Source organism: Nicotiana sylvestris, chromosome 6, assembly GCF_000393655.2.
Source record: "Nicotiana sylvestris chromosome 6, ASM39365v2, whole genome shotgun sequence".
Classification (NCBI taxonomy): Eukaryota; Viridiplantae; Streptophyta; class Magnoliopsida; order Solanales; family Solanaceae; genus Nicotiana; species Nicotiana sylvestris.
Window position 1 is genome coordinate 87212049 of NC_091062.1, and position 18743 is coordinate 87230791.

Below are 18743 nucleotides of genomic sequence, written 5' to 3' on the forward strand. Positions count from 1 at the left end.
CTACAAGAAAATATATTATGCGAAAATATATACATAATATACAATATATATACTACAAGACAATATATTATGCGAATATATATACATAATATACAATATATATACTAAAAGAAAATATATTATGCGAATATATATACATAAGATACAATATATATACTACAAGAAAATATATAAGAGAATATATATACATAAGATACAATATAATATACTACAAGAAAATATATTATGCTACAATATATACATAATATACAATATATATACTACAAGAAAATATATTATGCGAATATATATACATAAGATACAATATATATACTATAAGAAAATATATAAGAGAATATATATACATAAGATACAATATAATATACTAAAAGAAAATATATTATGCTACAATATATACATAATATACAATATATATACTACAAGAAAATATATTATGCGAATATATATACATAAGATACAATACATATACTAAAAGAAAATATATAAGAGAATATATATACATAAGATACAATATAATATACTACAAGAAAATATATTATGCATGACAATTTAGTGTTTTACTATTGTTTTGTTATTTTCTTTTTCGTCAAGCACTTTAATAATTAGATATACATATATACTACATATATATTTTTAATATAGCCATGATACTACAAGAAATTGTCTTAAAAAAAAAAAAACCCGCTAGGCCCGCGAAGCCCACGAGCCCGGCACGTTAAGCACAGGACCATGTGGGCTTAGGCCCGTCACGGGCCGGTTCCACCCATTGAGCCCACGAAGACCGGGACCGCAAGGCCCGGGACCGCCAGAGTCCGGGACCGCGAGGCCCGGCCCGTTAGGCCCACTAAGGCCCGGGCCCGGGACAAAATACAGCATTACCACCACCTTCGCCTGAAGATCAACACACTCAGCTGCAACCCCTTGACCACCTCGAGCTCTTCTTCTTTAGCCCTAAGCAGCCCTTCGAGTTCGCTGCATCTGCCAATGGACCGCATCAGGTCCTCGTCCTTTCGCTCCAACTTCTGCCTAAGGGACTGAAAATTGCAGCCCGCCCTGAGTCGTGCATGCATCTCGAGACACTTGTCACGGTATCGGTGGTACTTTGAAACCATTTTTTGAAAAGCGACAGCTCGCCTCTCCTTGCGGCGGATATTGTCGGTCTCCAAAATAAAATTCTGAAGAAAGAAAAGAGAACAGAAAGAAAAAGTCAACAAGAGTGGAAGACGTAAAACGAAGAAAGCAATAAAGAACTCACCCTCAAAGCCATTCTGGCTACACCCCGTGACAAGACAACATCCCTGATCTCCTGAAGAGCCCTGCTTTCAGTAGCGGAACAAAAAAGGGCAAATTGGGGCACCAGGCTTACCATGTCCTCCAATAAATTGCAATCCGAAAAAATCTCGATCACGCGGGAGGAACCGTGCGTTCCCGCCTCAACCCGAGTGAACCCCACCTCAAACATGCTTATGTCCTCAGGGTCAATATCTGAACCAGATCCATAGTCATCTATAACCACACCCTTTGCCCTCTTGTTGGCCGAAGAGGGAGCATGGGCCTGTTGTGAAGTCGATGGACCACTCGGAATGATCACAGTGACCTCCGAGCTCTGCCCCCTTACCATGGTAGACTCCCCCACGCCAGAAACGGGCACCACCTCCACGCCCAAGGGGGTTACAGTCTCCTCGTCTAAAGTAGCATCACCATCAAGCTCAGACACTGCCAACACGGGATCGCCCCTCGAAGCCCGGGTACCCCATCAGCCCTTATTCTCTGCCTCTTTAATAGAGCTTCTTTGCCATTGACCTGAGACAATTCGCCAACCAAATGAACTACGAGAATCAGAGCTTCTTCTTGACGAGCAACCTCCCGACGGTCGAGTCCGGGAAGGGCCGTAGTCTGTAGAGTAGCAACGACCTGAACGCTCTCACTTGCAGTCGCAACCGGTGCAGGTCTGATCGAGAGACTCGACTGACGGAAAATAGGTATGGGAGCCCTCTCCCTCCTCGTGACCTGCAGACCTACCAACGAGAGAAGCTTAAACCAAAGAGGAAATAGGGGAAGGAAAATACTAAACAAAGGGCAAAGTAACCAAGGGCAAGACAAGATGACTCACCAGTAGAGGGTCTACGCCCGAATCTCTCATGGAATGGCGACCATTCACGAATCCCCATTGTATGGGGAAAAACCTGGCTCACCCACTCGCGGATATCAGCGACTAGCGGAGGAGGTTCCTTCTCGACTGCAAAATAAAGAAAAGGGAAAAAAGAAGAACAATCAGATCACCGGAAGGGGACAAAGAGCAGCCATTTGAGAAAAAAATAAAAACTTACGGGCATAATTCCACTCCTCAGGAAACCCGTTAGGATTTGACACCACATTCTCCATCCTCACAAAGAAGAAGTTATCCCAAAAGCGGCGATTGGTTTTATCATCCATTTTCACCACCAAGCCCTTAGTCTCGCGGTGACGAAGATGTATCATAGTACCCATAGGAAAACTGGGTACGAAGAGGTGAAGCAAGTGACATAAAGAAATCCCTCGGCCGGCCAGTTTCGCGTACTTGGTAAGCATGAGGAAGAGCTTGTATATATACGGAGAGAGCTGATTCGGGCACACCCCATAATAGCGATCGAAGTCCTCTGCCAGGGAAGGAAGGGGAAGTGTGTAACCAATGACAAATAGGTACGTGTAAAACGCACAATACCCTAGGCGATGTATTTGCATGACGTCATTGCCCGCCGGTATGAGTTCGACGTAGTCAGGAATCCTCCATTTAGCCTTGAGTGTAGCGAGCGCCACATTATCCATTTCGGAAACAACGGGTTCAGGCTCACCGTCAGGAAAGTTCTTGAAATCAGTCCTGGTCTTCCCCAAATGTGGAATTATTTCATCCACAGTGGGAAAATTCTCATATTCCGCCATGACTACCCCTTCTTCATGAAAGGGTATATGAGTTTTCGACGCAACGACCCCAACGACTCTATTTGAGTTAGAGGATGCACTAGCCATCTCCTTGTTAGTTGCGTAGATGAGGAGTGCTGAGGAGAAGAGGGTAATAATGACATGAAACTTTATAGGAAGGGAGATGGAAACGCAAGAATCAGAAGAAGGAGAAGGGAAAATTTGAAGCTTTTTGAAGCATTAAGAAACTCAGTAACCCAAATTAGAAATTTTCTTCTCTATTTATAAGAACACAGGCATCCCGAGAGGGAAAATCAAATGTCGCCACATTAACTCCAGAATGGAAGAGGCACAGGTAACGACGTAACGCATCGAAAATGTCCATCATAATGATGTATGACAGTTTGACGTCATTCGAAACTGACGTAACGGTCAGGATCAGCTCTCAAATTGTCACATCATTATCTCGCCATCAAGGGTTCGCACCTCGACCAAGATGCTCAGATTTCTCAACTCGCAAACCGGTGGGGTCCGCCCATCGAGCTTGTCCGAAAATAGCCTTGACAGACGGAGGAACTAACTGTATGGGTCAAAATCTTATCAAAAGAAGTCTATTTAAGGGAGAACGGCCTGGGGTCGACCAAGCCAAAGTTACGTTTAGGAAGCAACACACCGGCAAACAGTCCAGCTATGGCTGAAGTCGAGCACTCATGAGGCTCGTACTGCTAGTTCGACACTTAGCCATTTTAAAAGATTATTCCACAGGATATTCAAAAGATGCGGGTACATTGGTTAAGGACCGATGGGTAATGAAAGTATTTTATATAAATACTAGGAGAGAGAGTAACAAAGAGGGACAGTCTAAAGATCCAAGAAGAACACACCTTTTGGAGAGGAAAGATGGTCCATGACCTCAGACTCATCACCAAAAGGAGAAAAGAGCTTAGAATCTTGATATTCATCTATAATTCAACCTTCTCAAGAAAATACAGTCTGTCTAGCCCACAGTTGGGTGAATCGTTTCTTTGCTATTTCTCTTTTCCATTTGATATTACGTAAATTGCCATCTTTCATTATATTGTGGAGTACAAGTAGGACTATATTAGTCTTTCACGCTCAACTATAATGGTTTATACATGTTTGTGATTATCTAGAAGTGATTGTCTTTGGCTAAGATTTACCATATATCTTCTTATTAAATTTGTTTAACAAAAAGGGCCTAAAACTTTTTGGTCAAACATCGATCTCTACTCCTTATCTGGGCAAAAGGTGAAAATTATTTTGTCTCTTCTTTAGGTTGTATTAGAAGTTAAATTAGGTTTTCATATTAATTAAATTCTCACTTCCATAAAACCTTTTGTAAAGCTACATGGACTAATTGAATCCTCAACAATGGAGAGAAGGGTAGATCTAATAGTATAAAATAATTAGGGGCGGGGTGGACCTATATTTAATTTGTAAATTAAATTATTAGGTTGTGTCAAATCGTAACAATTGGTGTTGATGGAGAAGATGAAACTTTAGTAAAGAAGCAATCATCTAAATTGAGTGATTAGTCAAAATGGAGGGGTTTTTCTTCTTAAGGCACTCCTATATAACGTCTTTCCACTTGAATGGAAGAAAATTGGGAAGGCATTGGGACCGTGGAATCTTTGAAACTCTAACATATATTATAAAATAATTCGAGTTTAAGTATTATATACTGGCAGTGCAAAGAAATTTTTACACTATCAGACCAACCAAAACATATCTATATAGGTAACCTTTCATAAAAAAAATGAGATTTACAATATTAAAAATAAAATAAGTTACTTGCTACAAAAGATAATATGAACGGATAATTAAAAAATATTTTATATGGTTATTACATATAACTTAAATCCATTATAATAAGAATAATAACCTTAGTTTGAAGCTAAGATGTAATTATTTTGACCAAGACATATCGTACTAACCAACGGATGAAAGCATCATTATGTCACCTACTTACTGCAGACAATAATCCTTTTTGTTTTGAGGAAAATTTTATTTTGTGTCTCATACAACTGACACTAGTTTTATGATTTAATTTTTTTGTCTCACAGTTTTGTGGACCCATATTTCTATGAACCCAGAAGTGTAAGATTGGGGTCCACAAATTTGTGAGATAAAAAGGAATCTCATACAACTAGTGTTAGTTATATGAGGCACAAAATAAAACTTCTCGCTTTTTGAAAACTCAAACTTGTGTTTTTCATTTATGAAAAAAATTTCTTTTCAAGAAAAAGTGGGTAGTTTGCTAGCAACTAAAATGTTTGATCCAAATCAGTCATGATTATATAGCTTGCTTTGCGAGAATTTAATCAAGTAAAATTTATATTCAATTAACATGTGGAAAATATAAGATGTTTCATTAGATCTAGAGTTGCCTATTCATACGTATATAATATCTTGATTCACATTAGTAGTGGTAAAATGGATAAAAATAATAATTATTCATCCATAATCCATTAAAAATGGGTTAAATAATAAAAATTTTAAAAACAAGTCAAATATAGATAAGATCCCTATTATCCACTTAACTAATGGATAATCAATGTGTTTAACTTTTATATTTGTATTGGAGATTCCTAAAAATTAGGAGATTATAGGAACTCTCCCAAAAGTGATCATATTCAAGAAGTCATAAATAATATAAATATCCATGTATTTCATCAGATAACACATTTTCTATCCATTTAAATATAGACCGGGTTGAATATTTTATCCGTTTTTGTCTTACCCATTTTCCGCCCGCTCATTTCCAGCTTGAACCGCCCATTTGCTATCCATAATTCACAATAAATAACCCTTTTATTGATGAACTAGAAATATCCTCTTAATTCCAAGAAAATTTGAAGTAAATAATATAACTTTTTACTACCGAGTACCAAGTACCAACAAAGCAACAAAGGAAGGTGAAAAAGAAAATAACTTCATTTGATTATTTATGTAGTAAGTAAATTCATTCACGGCTACTTGTGAAGTAACAATATCACTAGAGCGGTCAATATGGGTCGGGCTAGTCCAGTCCAGCCTACGTGAGCTTTAGTAATTGACGGGTTGGGCTAGGCTAGCCCACCATTTTGATGGGCCTTATAATGGTCAGCCCGCTCCAACCCTATGTGGGTCGCAGGCCCCTTACGGGTCGGCACATCATTTTTAAAAATATAATTTTATATTTTTTCTTTAAGTTTTGACCTAAAAAAAGATAATTATTTAAAAGTTAAAAAATATGTTATTGGAAAAAATTCACAAAACTTAATAACCTTTTATATTGTTCCAATATATCACAATAAACACTAAAAAAGTAAAAGACAAGGCTGTATTTCATTCACTAAAAGTCAAAACTCAAAACAAACTATTCAAGATAATGTTCATGATGCTTATGAGATATCCAACACATCATCTTCATCAAACACATTTGAATCCGCTTGTGACAAGGTTGTCTTAACATCTTCACTTTCATCTACATCTACAATTCATATGCAAAATTAATTAGTTAAATATTAAGAATAATTAAATTTTAAAAATCAATAATATTTAAATTCACATAAAAAAAATATTACCAGTTTGAGTTTGGAAAATATTGTGCAGCCAATTTCAAGTAGTAACAAGTGTTAGGATATTTTCATAATAAATGCAACTTCTATACTTTGTAAGAACACGCCACCTATACTAAATATTGATTCCGATGCTACAATGATAATAAGTGTTAAAAAGAAAAAGCCCCATCATACTTCTGATTTTCATGGTGGTTCATCTATAGATAGAGAAGAATATGAGATGAAGAAGAAGCAGGCCTAACAGAGATGGTTTCAGACCAAAGTTTTCGATATAACCTAAGTCAATAGGTTATATTTGGTCGACTTTGGATAGACACGTGGAGAAGGCAAGGCCTTTGGATCAAACAAGCTAAATTCATGATTAGTTATATAAAGACCACCTGATAGTAATAGTACTAGAAGCTTCCATCACGTGAATGTCATATGAGGGAATATAAGTTAGTTATCAGTGGGCAAGTTAGAATATGACAAGTGTACAAATTTTTCTTTTTGTGCTCATTCTTTTATTCCTTAGCAAGTGTATATCTACATGTACATGAAAGTGATAATACATAGAGATATTTTCAGAATTCATTCTTCAAATTCGTTCATGGTATCAGAGCACCTAGCTCGATCCAACAGTTCAATTATCTAGACTATTTACATCATCTCATCTTCTACATCAACTCATCTTCACCAATCTAAAATGGGTGACACAGCCAAAACTGCAGATACCAGCAACGCTGCAAAAGCTGTGAGTTATGATATCAATCACCCATTTTATCTCAACAATTCTGATTCTCTTGGGATGACTCTAGTCAACACCTTGTTTGATGGAAAAGGATATCCAGGATAGAGGAGGTCCATTTTGTTGTCTCTATCAGCTAAGAAGAAACTTGGGTTTATCAATGGAGCATGCAAATCTCCAGATCTGAGTTCCCCAGATCAAGAACAATGGAGCTGTGTCAATGACATGGTGATTTCCTGGATTCTAAATGCCCTTTCTAAGGATATCACAGATAGTGTGATACACTCCAAAACTGCGAAGGAGCTTTGGGATAGCTTGGAGCAGAGATTTGAAAAATCAAATGGAGCCAAGCTATATCATTTGCAAAAAGAGATATCGGGATCAGTGCAAGGAAATAGTGATATTGCAGGATACTTCACTAAACTCAAACGATTGTGGGATGAATTGGATGCTTTAAATGTTGTCATATGTTGTTCTTGTGTCTGTACTTGCGAAAGAAAAGCCAAATTAACAAAGTCACTTGAAGATCAGAGGTTGATTCAATTCCTAATGGGATTGAATGACATCTATGCACAAGCAAGAGGAAACATACTCATGATGAATGCTTTGCCTAGCATAGATGTTGCATATTTTCTTTTCTTGCAAGATGAAAATCAAAGAGAAGTTTATGCAAACGCACATTTCAACTCAGATTCATTGTCATTTATGGCAGCAGGAGAAGTGAAACAACCTAATGCACAACTTTTAGCTGATTTTGCAGCTTTTATGGTGACAGGGCAGGGGAGAAACTTTCAGAAAAACAGGAACCAAGCACAAAGAACAGCAACAATGGGAACAAAATATAATAATTCAGGACAGAAGTTCACCAAACCACAGCAGAAGTTTAAGGCAAAGAAGAGGTACAATCCAAATGTGTCTTGTACTTTTGTGAAAAAACAGAGCATACTCAAGAAGATTGCTACAGAATCATTGGATTTCTAGATGATTTTGAGTTTACCAATCAAAAGAACTATCAAAATCAGATCAAGACAAATGCAGTTCTGACACATGAAGATAATGAAAATCAGACAGGACAGAATACTGAAAACAACAACAATTTTGGGCAACAACTTAACAAGGAACAACTTGCAGAAATGGTAAGCATGTATAAGCAGGCAAAGTTGGCACAAGCAGGAAATTCAGGAATCAATGCTAATGCAGTTGCTGGTACTATTCTAAAATACTCAGGTTCAGTGTTTACCACTCTAAATTCTGACACCTGGATCATTGATTCAGGTGCTTTAGAGCATATGTGTTTTGATCCCAATTCTTTCTTATTTCTAACTCAACTTCATGTTCCTTTGAACATCAATTTACCTAATTCCTTCAAGGTAATTGTTACTCATATAGGAAGTGTTTCTATCCTACCAGGTCATGTCTTAAACAATGTCTTACATGTTCCATATTTCAAATACAACCTATTGTCAGTACATAGGTTTTGCATTTAGTTCAAATATGATGTCTTATTCTCATCTATTAGGTGTGTATTGCAGGTCCTTTCAATGAAGAGTCCACAAGCTTTTGGTGAAGTTAGAGAGGGACTCTACATATTGGAACCTAGTAATCTTAAGTCTAAGGGTATATTCAGTAGTAATGTATCTTCAATTCAAAAAGGAAGAAATTTCATTTCAGAGTCTATGTCTTTTTCTAGTCCTGTTCATGTTAATGCTATTCCTGATGTTAAACTTTGGCATGTAAGGTTGGGACATCCCCCATTTTTAGAAATGAAATATTTAGATTTTCTTTATTGTGACTCAAACTCTGATTTTATTTGTGATGTTTGTCCTAAGGCTAGGTAGACAAAGAAACCTTTCCCTGTCAGCACCATTAAATCTAGAAATGTTTTTGATCTCATACATATAGATACATCGGGACCTTACAAGTCTAATACCTATAATGGGTTCAGATATTTTCTTACTATAGTAGATGACTATAGTAGAGGAACATGGGCATTTTTGTTGTCTTCTAAGAGCAATGCATTTTCCATGCTTAAATCTTTCTTGTCCATGGTTGCAAGACAGTTCAATGCAAATGTGAAAATGATAAGGTCTGATAATGCTCTAGAATTGGGGAAAGGGACACAAGAAGCAACTTTTCTTGCTTCAGAAGGAATTGTGCACCAGGTGTCTTGTGTAGCAACACCTCAACAAAATGGAATTGTTGAGAGGAAACATAGACATATCTTAGAAATTGCTAGAGGTCTAATATTTCAATCCAGGCTGCCTATGTCATATTGGGGTGAATCTATTCTGATTGCCACACACATTATTAATAGGTTGCCTTCTAATGTTCTTCAAGGAAAGACACCATATGAGGTCCTATTTCATCACAAACCCAAGTATGACTATTTGAGGAATTTTGGATGTCTATGCTATGCCTCTACTTTGAAATAGGGAAGAGGGAAGTTTGATGAGAGGGCAACAACTTGTGTTTTACTTGGTTACCCTCTTCAACAAAAAGGATACAAACTTCTGGAGCTGTCCACAAGAAAAGTATTTGTGTCTAGGGATGTGGAATTTCATGAGTCACATTTTCCCTTTACAGAAACAAACACAGCACACCATCCTATTTTTCCAACTTCAATTTTCACCACATAACCTACCTATTCAACCACATTCCAAGATGAAACACAACCTACTTCTTCAGAATATGATGCAGTAGATATTTTTTACCACAATCATCAAGTCCCCCTCACATTTCTCATCACCATTCAGCTTCTCCACAATCACCAACTCTAGTCTCTCCTAGCCTAGAGTCCTCACACACCAGGACACTTTCTTCTGCACCTAAATAACATATGCCATTGAGGAGATCAGGAAGAGTTTCTATACAACCAATCTACCTGAAAGACTTTGTGTGTAACAGCATCATGTTCACGGATTTAGCCACAACCTGTTTTGCTCAACCCTGTCAACCTACTGAGTACTGTTTTTCATCTCTCTCACCTAATAACCAACATGTAATGCAATCCCTTTATACCCTAACAGAACCTTCTACTTTTAGTCAGGCTTGTCAACATCCAGGATGGATAAAAGCTATGAATGCAGAAATTAAAGCTCTAGAAGACAACCACACGTGGGATGTGGTTGAATTACCTAAAAGGAAAAGAGCTTTACCTTGTAAATGGGTGTACAAGGTAAAGCACTTATCAGATGGCAGAGTTGAAAGGTTGAAGGCAAAGTTGGTGGTCAGGGGGATATTCAAAGAGAAGGAATAGATTACAGTGAGACTTTTTCACCAGTGGTGAAGATGACAACTATAAGGTGTCTGCTCACTGTTGCAGCCAAGAAAGATTGGAATGTTTCTCAGCTAGATGTGAACAATGCATTCTTGCATAGAGATTTGCAAAAAGAGGTATATATGAGATTTCCAGCAGGTTTGGATCCTCCTGGTCCTAAACATGTTTGTCTTTTGAAGAAGTCATAAAGCAAGCATCTAGGTAGTGGTATGCTAGGCTTAGCAAGAGCTCTAAGCTTTAAAGGATATTCTTCATAAATTATGACTATTCTTTGTTCTTTAAACGCACATGAGGCTTTATCTCTATCTTAGCTGTCTATGACGACATATTAATCACAGGAGATCACTTAGCAGAAATTCAAAGCATCAAAGATTTTTTGAATACTAAGTTTAAAGTCAAGAATTTGGGAAGTATAAACTACTTTCTAGGTATGGTAATTTTGAGAGAACAAGCAGGATTTATTGTGAGTCAAAGGAAATTCACCTTAGACATGTTGCAGGAATTTGATGTGTCTCATTTGCCTCTAGTCAGTTCTCTTTTGGATCTTGCCCTCAAGCTTCAGGCTGATGATGGAGAATATCTGCAAAACCCAACTATATTTCGTTATCTTGTCGGAAAGCTAAATTATTTAACAAATACTAGACTAGATCTTTCTTTTGTTGTACTCACCCTCAATCAATACATGCAGAAGCCATATGTGTCTCATTTCTCTGCTGCTTTACGAGTTCTTAAATACCTCAGTTCTGATCCAGTACAAGGCATTCTACTGTCAGTTGAGGCATCTTTCTCCTTGCTCGCATTCTGTGACGCTGACTGGGCTTCCTGCAAGGATTCAAGAAGGTCTGTTAGTGGTTTTTTATCACTCTAGGAGGAGCTCCCATCTCCTGGAAATCAAAGAAGCAGATCTCAATTTGTTTATCCTCTGTAGAAGCAGAATATAGGTCTATAAGAAGGGTCACTGCAGATCTTACCTAGTTGGTACAAATTCTTGAGGATCTATCTGCACTAGTCACTCTACCAATTCCTCTTCATTCTAATAGTAAGGCAGCGATTCACATCGCCCGAAACCCCTTCTTTCATGAACGCACAAAACATGTCGTAATTGACTGTCATTTTGCGCATCAACAATTTCTTTCAGGGTTAATTACTCTTTCTTTCGTTCCTTCTAAAGCACAGCTTACAGACATCTTTACGAAGCCTCTTTCTAGGGTTTCTCATCGAGAGATTTTGGGCAAGTTAGGGGTCACTACTAACTTGAGGGGGGATGTTGAGAAAAAAAAGCCCCTTCATACTTCTGATTTTCATGGTGGTTCATCTATAAATAGAGAAGAAGATGAGATGAAGAAGAAGCAGACCTAACAGAGATGGTTTCAGACTAAAGTGTTCGATATAACCTAAGTCAATAGGTTATATTTGGTTGACATTGGATGGACACGTGGAGAAGCCAAGGCCTTTGGATCAAGCAAGCTAAATTCATGATTGATTAGATAAAGACCATATGATAGTAATAGTAATAGAAGCTTCCCTCACGTGAATGTCATGTGAGGGAATATAAGTTAGTTATCAGTAGGCAAGTTAGAATATGACAAGTGTATAGATTTTTCTTTTTGTGCTCATTCTTTTATTCCTTAGCAATTGTATTTATATACTGTCGTGCCCCCTTTTTTCCTTTTGACGGGGAAGTATGGGTTTCGACATTCATGGCGGAACAACTCATTTCCTTTTGGGAATTGGGTATCTTGAAGAGTCGCCACCTAACGGATTAAGGTGCGTTAGGGCACCAAGAGCAATTAACTCATGTAACTAGTTTGCATCACCAGAGATTAAGGTAAGGGCTCGAAATAACCTTGAGGGGAAGGTGTTAGGCACCTCTCGCGGTCCACAACGGTGGGTCCCGACCGGACTTAAACTATGTGAATTAGTCATTTTACAAGTAAACAATTTCAACACATATTCGCAAATAAAGACATGTTTTCACATTCTAAACACATGTATGATTCAGGTAATGGAAGCAAGGGAGAGGTTTGAACAACTTGCATATATATACGTAAAGAAAAGGATGTTCATTCAAAAAACATAGATATATATATATATATATATATATATATATATATGTAAAAAAAGGAAGTTCGTAAAATTTAAACACATAGGAATTGGGAAAGAGGAGTCCTAGGTTGGTTAGCCTACATGATCACACCCATGCAATGGCCGGTAATCACTCCTCAACGAGGGGCTACACATGACATTAGCGCGCAGTCATCATATCCTTACTACCCAATTCCCTCCCCTTGGTCATATCTTAAAGCGATCTAGCAACCTTAAAAGATATCCTATGCGTGCACTACCCGACCCTTCCTTGTGGCCCTGAGGTATTTAGGACCTCTAATTTGGGTAGTTCTAGACTATCCTAAGGTACTTAAAGGAGAAAAATCTAGGCGACAACCAAAACAATTAGGACTGGACCAAAGATGGAACAATTAAAGGCTCAAGTTTTACCTCCACAAAAAGAGCAAGCAAGTGCACGTCTTAAACACAGTTTCAGGTATTTAAGAGAAGCCCTAGAACAGGATATCTATGTGAGCAGAGAATATGCAGTATTAAGTTTGGGCCAAAGTGTCAAAGACCTATTCAGTTTGCCTACTGATTTTAGATCTATTGAATATGAGCAGTTACAAATAACAAAGCATAGCTTTACAATTTGCAGGATTTTTAATCGCCCTATAGGCTTGCCTAGGCGTGTAGTAGTGATGTCCTATGAGCATGGTATCTAATCATTAATCAGGAATGCAGTAAACAATTTCAAAGCGGGAAATTTGGATCCGATAGGCATGATTTCTAGTGATATTAATTAACACAGCGTTGAAAACTATTAAAGAAATGAGTAGGTTAGTTAATCAAACTGATTCAAAATTTACAGGCATGAGTTATAATTATACTTATTTTTTAGATCTAATTAAAACAGATTTTAGATCCTATAGGCATGATTTCTATAATTAAAGCTGATTTTAGATCCTACAGGCATGACTTCTGATTATGTATAGTAAAGCAAGCAGAATTTATTTGAACCAAAGCAAAATCCTATAGGCAGGTCGTCTAACATAGTACATGTTTGAACCAAAGAAACCCTATAGGCATGTTATCTAGAAAAACACATTTGAACCAAAAATAAAACCTATAGGCATGTTATCTAACAAAGCACATTTGAGCCAAAGTAAAACCTATAGGCATGTTATCTACCCAACTTTACCCATAGTATACAACTATCCTCCCTTTTCACTAGTCATCCCAATATCTGTTTATAATTAATTATTATAGACCAAGGATTGAATAAATTACATAAATAGAACAGAAAATAAACTATAGGGAGCCTGAAGTAGGCCCAAAGCAAATCCTGATATACCCGACCTTCAGTAGTCTCAAATGCCCAAAGTTTCACAGTCAATTTCATGTCTAGGTGTGTCAGAGTTCCCTAAGGACCTCAAAGATCCCGGGCAGTGCTTACACCCAGACCTTTCTCATATAAGGACTGATTTATGTGCAGTGTGGAAGTGCTAGCACTGGTATGCCAGAGTTCAGAGAGATCTCAGGGACCTCTAAGCAGTACATATACCAGAGGGGCAGAACTTAATAACCTAAGAATAAGCGAGAGTGCTTGGCAGATTTGAAAGAGTTTGGTAAACAGTATAAAGAAGGGACTTAGGAGTGAAAAGATTTTCTGAAAGTCAGTACCAATTTAGAGATAAAAACAGTTTGAGAAAAGTATGAAAAACAATTTTGCAATTAGAACACAAGTCACAGAACAAACAACTTTAGAAAATACTTTGGTAAACAGTTTCCACACAAGGAAAGAGGGGTTGGGGACACATAGAATACACCTTAATGGAGCATATAAACAACAGGGTACATAGAGCTCTCAAGGGGTTCTATGGAACTAATAGGTTAGTCATTGAAACATGAAGCAAAGATCACAGCAGACACATGTTGAGGGCATATAAACAACACAACTAGAATTGCACTAGAGAGACTAGATAACTTAGCAGGAGTAAGATAGAACATGGAAGGACTTAAATGGACATGCTAGGCAAGTATTAACAAGTGTAGGCATGTTAATTACACAAAAGCAAAGTTTAGGCATATTAGATAAAAAGTAGTCAGGCAAATAGGCTAGTCACATGTGGAATAAGACAGTGTAAGACATATTAAATAAGATAGTAAACAAGTAAGTAAAGTGAAGACATGTTAATCACATATTTGAATAAGGCAGTATTTGGCATGCTATGTAAGCAGTAAAGATAAGCAGGAATGAGCTCAGGTCAGATGAACTAAGGCAGTAAATAAACACATAGGTTTAGATTCTTAAATTTAATTAGAAGCATGCCAGTTAGAGAAAGAAAACACAAGATGTAAGACAAGTGTTGTGTAATTTCCAGCCTTGGCTTGCAGCCGGCTAGACTAACAAAGATCACAAGCAGCAGAGAGAGCAGAGAGCTTTTTTAGAGTGTAAAGTAGGGGTTGATGAACTAATGTTCGTGTCCTAGAAGTGAGAATAGAGGAGAGTATATAAAGTAGTTAAGAGCAAGAAGAATATGGTAAAGGAAACCAACCATTCAGCAAATAAGGAAGCCACAGAATCAATTACACACCAATTAGTGTAATTTTCTCTTAATTAAGGGTAATTACCCAACGGTAAAGGCAGAATACATTTAAGGAAAGAAAATCAAGTGAGCAATTAGGGGTAAATAGACATAAGTTTAATTAAGGAAATAATTAGTGAAGAATCAATAAAATATCACAATTAATCGAATAAGGTAAGAAAACTAATCAAGGTCATAAATAAAGGAAATAATCAAGAATCAGCACATGGTTTTTGACAGAGCCAATCAGTGAATCAGAAATTCAAATAGTACTGATTTAAGGGCGAAAATATAGGTTTTCCACAAATAGACAAGTAGGCTAAAATAGAATCTCACAAATGTACAGAAATTAGCCGAGAAATCGAATCAAAACCCTAATAGAGATGAACTAGGGTAAAAATCACAAGACATTGAATTAGACTAAATGAGAAATCATGAAAGTCAAAGCACAGAACGAACAACGTAATAAGTAGCACGGAAAGGCTCAGAATCGAAGCAAAAACATAAGAAAATTAGGGCTTTAGCATAAGCTAGTTAGGGTTGAAACAAACTCTTCGAAATCAGTCAAAAACACGTAAAAAATAGAAGATTAAATACTTAAAGTTAACAAAATATTTTGAAGAAAAGGATTTTGAGGAAACCCTAGTTTGAGAAAAAAAAAAAGGAAAGCCACTCGTAAAATCAGAAGATTCTCATAAAAATCGGCGAAATAAGTTCAATCTATCTCAGATCTGTACAGATCTGAGAAGTTCAAAGGAATAAATTAGGGTTTCGAGGAAAGCAACATAGAGATGAAGAAGTAGGCTAAGAAATCCATAGGTTTAAGGTAAAATAGGAAGATCTTGCTCGAAATCAACCCAGAATGGCCTGAAATAGGAGAGCAAGAACCAAAGACATAAGCAGACTAACCCTGGTCCCTTGAGGACCCTAGAGACGACGATACCAGCATAGGAGAGGCCATTAGAGGCCTGGGGGTGGTGAGAAACCACAATGAATTGTAATATACAAGTGACAGTGAGGGTGAATTAGGGTTAGAGTCAGAGAGAATTTGAGAGACGGGAGAACGAAAGGGCGGCAGAAATGAGAGCTAATGAGAGGGTTTAGTGGGTCGTTTGAGTTAATATAGTAAGTTTAATCGTGGACCGTTGATCAAAATTATCAACGGCCACGATTAAACATGGCTACTGGGTTGGGGCATGCAGATTGGGCCTAGGGGAGCTTTGGGCTACTTAAATAAGGGTATTTGGGCTGGTCAATTAGGCTGAAATTGAAATTAAACAAGGCTATTTGTTAAATACTCCAAATAAATTGACTAAAATAATTTGTAAAATAATTACTAATTACAAAAAATGATTTTCATGCATAGGAATATTTAAAAAATAGTTATTTAGTAATTTTAAAAATACAATGGACTAATTTCTGGTAAAATAATACAAAAATGTATGCATGGGCTATAATTGTAAAGTTATTGCAATTATAACCAAAAGGTGCCAATTTGGCCATTTATGAAATAATGTTGGACTTAATAGGACTATAAATAGTAATATTAAATCAAGAAATATTTTTTAAACATTTGTGATGCAATTTCTTAATTATTTATATGAATAAAATACTGAGATAAATTAATTAAAAATGTAAAAATTATGGAAAAATACCAATTGATGCTAATGCGTAGTTTTAAAAGGTATATATGCATTTTAAAAATATTATAGGGAAATATTGGGTATCAACAACTGCCCTTCTTTACCCGGAAAGGATGAAAGAGTTTTCGGGTAAAGAAATGAAGGCCAATTTTGACCGAATGGGATGTTTTGAAAGATAGAGGCCGTACTCTAGCCTTTGAGCTACCTACATATCCCTGGTTTTACAGGAATCAGGCCATGTGTAGTTCCAGATTCATTGGCGAAAAATACCGATGAAGTCATTACAAGAACGGATACGAGATTTTGGAATGGATGAAGGAATGGTTATGGTGAACAGTCAAGTTTGAGATTGTTGAATGAACTGGAGCGAGGTCGCTTCTGCTAGGATAGCGGTTGCTTAATGGTCACCTGCAGATAAAGATATGCTACAAACATGTATTTGTGCGAAAAATTTAAACATGATGCAGATACCCTTTGGACCATGAAAGTTGTCTTCGGACGGTTAAGGATGACGTCCTCAACCATGATGTCCTGGGCCATGAATTGTTGACTGAGGGATTTTTAGGCCATGAAATGATGTTCTCGGGCCATGAAAATGGTGCATCCGAACCATGACGCTTTTGAATAATGATATGCAAATTTGAGAGATCTTCAGGCTATGGCATGGTGTCTTCCGGCTATGAGGATGATGCCTTTTAGACTATGATGCCTTTGGATAGGTTGGCAATATTTTAGCCCATGAGGTGCAATAATATGATATTAACAAGACAAGGCTTAGTTTTGTGAAATGGAGGGCAGAGCATAGCCCAATTGAAAAGCAAATAGGTGGTACCAGAATAGAGCAATATTCATGCAAAGAGGGACAATGCTTAGTCCCATGCAAATGTGGAGGCAGGGATTAGCCTCATGTAGATATAGAGGCAGGGATTAGCCTCATGCAGATATGGAGGCTGGGATTAGCCTCATGCATATATGGAGGCAAGTGATGTTAACAAGACAAGGCTTAGTCTTGTGAAATGGAGGGCAGAGCCTAGCCTAATTGAAAAAGCAAATAGGTGGTTCCGGAATAGAGCAATATTCATGCAAAGAGGGACAATTCTTAGTCCCATACAAAAGTGGAGGCAGGAATTAGCCTCATGTAGATATGGAGGCAGGGATTAGCCTCATGCAGATATGGAGGCCGGGATTAGCCTCATACAGATATGGAGGCAGAGATTAGCCTCATGTAGATATGGAGGCAGGGATTAGCCACATATAGATATGGAGGCAGGGATTAGCCTCATACAGATAGGGAGGCAAAGATTAGCCTCATGCAAGTGTGAAGGCAAGGATTAACCTCATGTAGATAGGGGGAAAGGATTAGCCTCATGAAAATATGGAGGCAAGGATTAGCCTCATGCAAATGTGGAGTCAAGGATTAGCCTCATGCTGGTATGGAGGCAAGGATTAGCCTCATGCAGGTGTGGAGGTAGGGGTTAGCCTCATGCAGGTGTGGAGGCAAGGATTAGTCTCATGCAGATAGGGAGGCAAGGATTAGCCTCATGCTGGTATGGAGGCAAGGATTAGCCTCATGCAGGTGTGGAGGCAGGGGTTAGCCTCATGCAGGTGTGGAGGCAAGGATTAGCCTCATGCAGATAGGGAGGCAAGGATTAGTCTCATGCAAATATGGAGGCAGGGATTAGCCTCATGCAGGTATGGAGGCAAGGATTAGCCTCATGTAAATGTGGATGCAAGGATTAGCCTCATGCAAATATGGAGGCAGGGATTTGCCTCATGCAGGTATGGATGCAAGGATAAGCCTCATGCAGGCGTGGATGCAGAGATTAGCCTCATGCAAGTGTGGAGGCAAGGATTAGCCTCATGCAGATACAGAGACAAGTATTAGCCTCATGTAAATATAGAGGCAGGGATTGGCCTCATGCAGGTATGGAGGCAAGGATTGGCCTCATGCAGGTATGGAGGCACGGATTAGCCTCA

The 18743-nt window shown here is 37.8% G+C and overlaps 1 protein-coding gene across 1 annotated transcript; it reads left to right on the forward strand.

Annotated features, from left to right (window-relative positions):
* The first annotated feature begins 10500 nt into the window (after nt 1-10500).
* On the forward strand, nt 10501-11848 carry LOC138870897 (uncharacterized mitochondrial protein AtMg00810-like). The gene is made up of 3 exons (XM_070148737.1): nt 10501-10627; nt 10828-11340; nt 11628-11848. Exons 1-3 carry the CDS (start codon nt 10501-10503, stop codon nt 11846-11848), a joined length of 861 nt encoding a protein of 286 aa, XP_070004838.1.
* The last annotated feature ends 6895 nt before the right edge of the window (nt 11849-18743 follow it).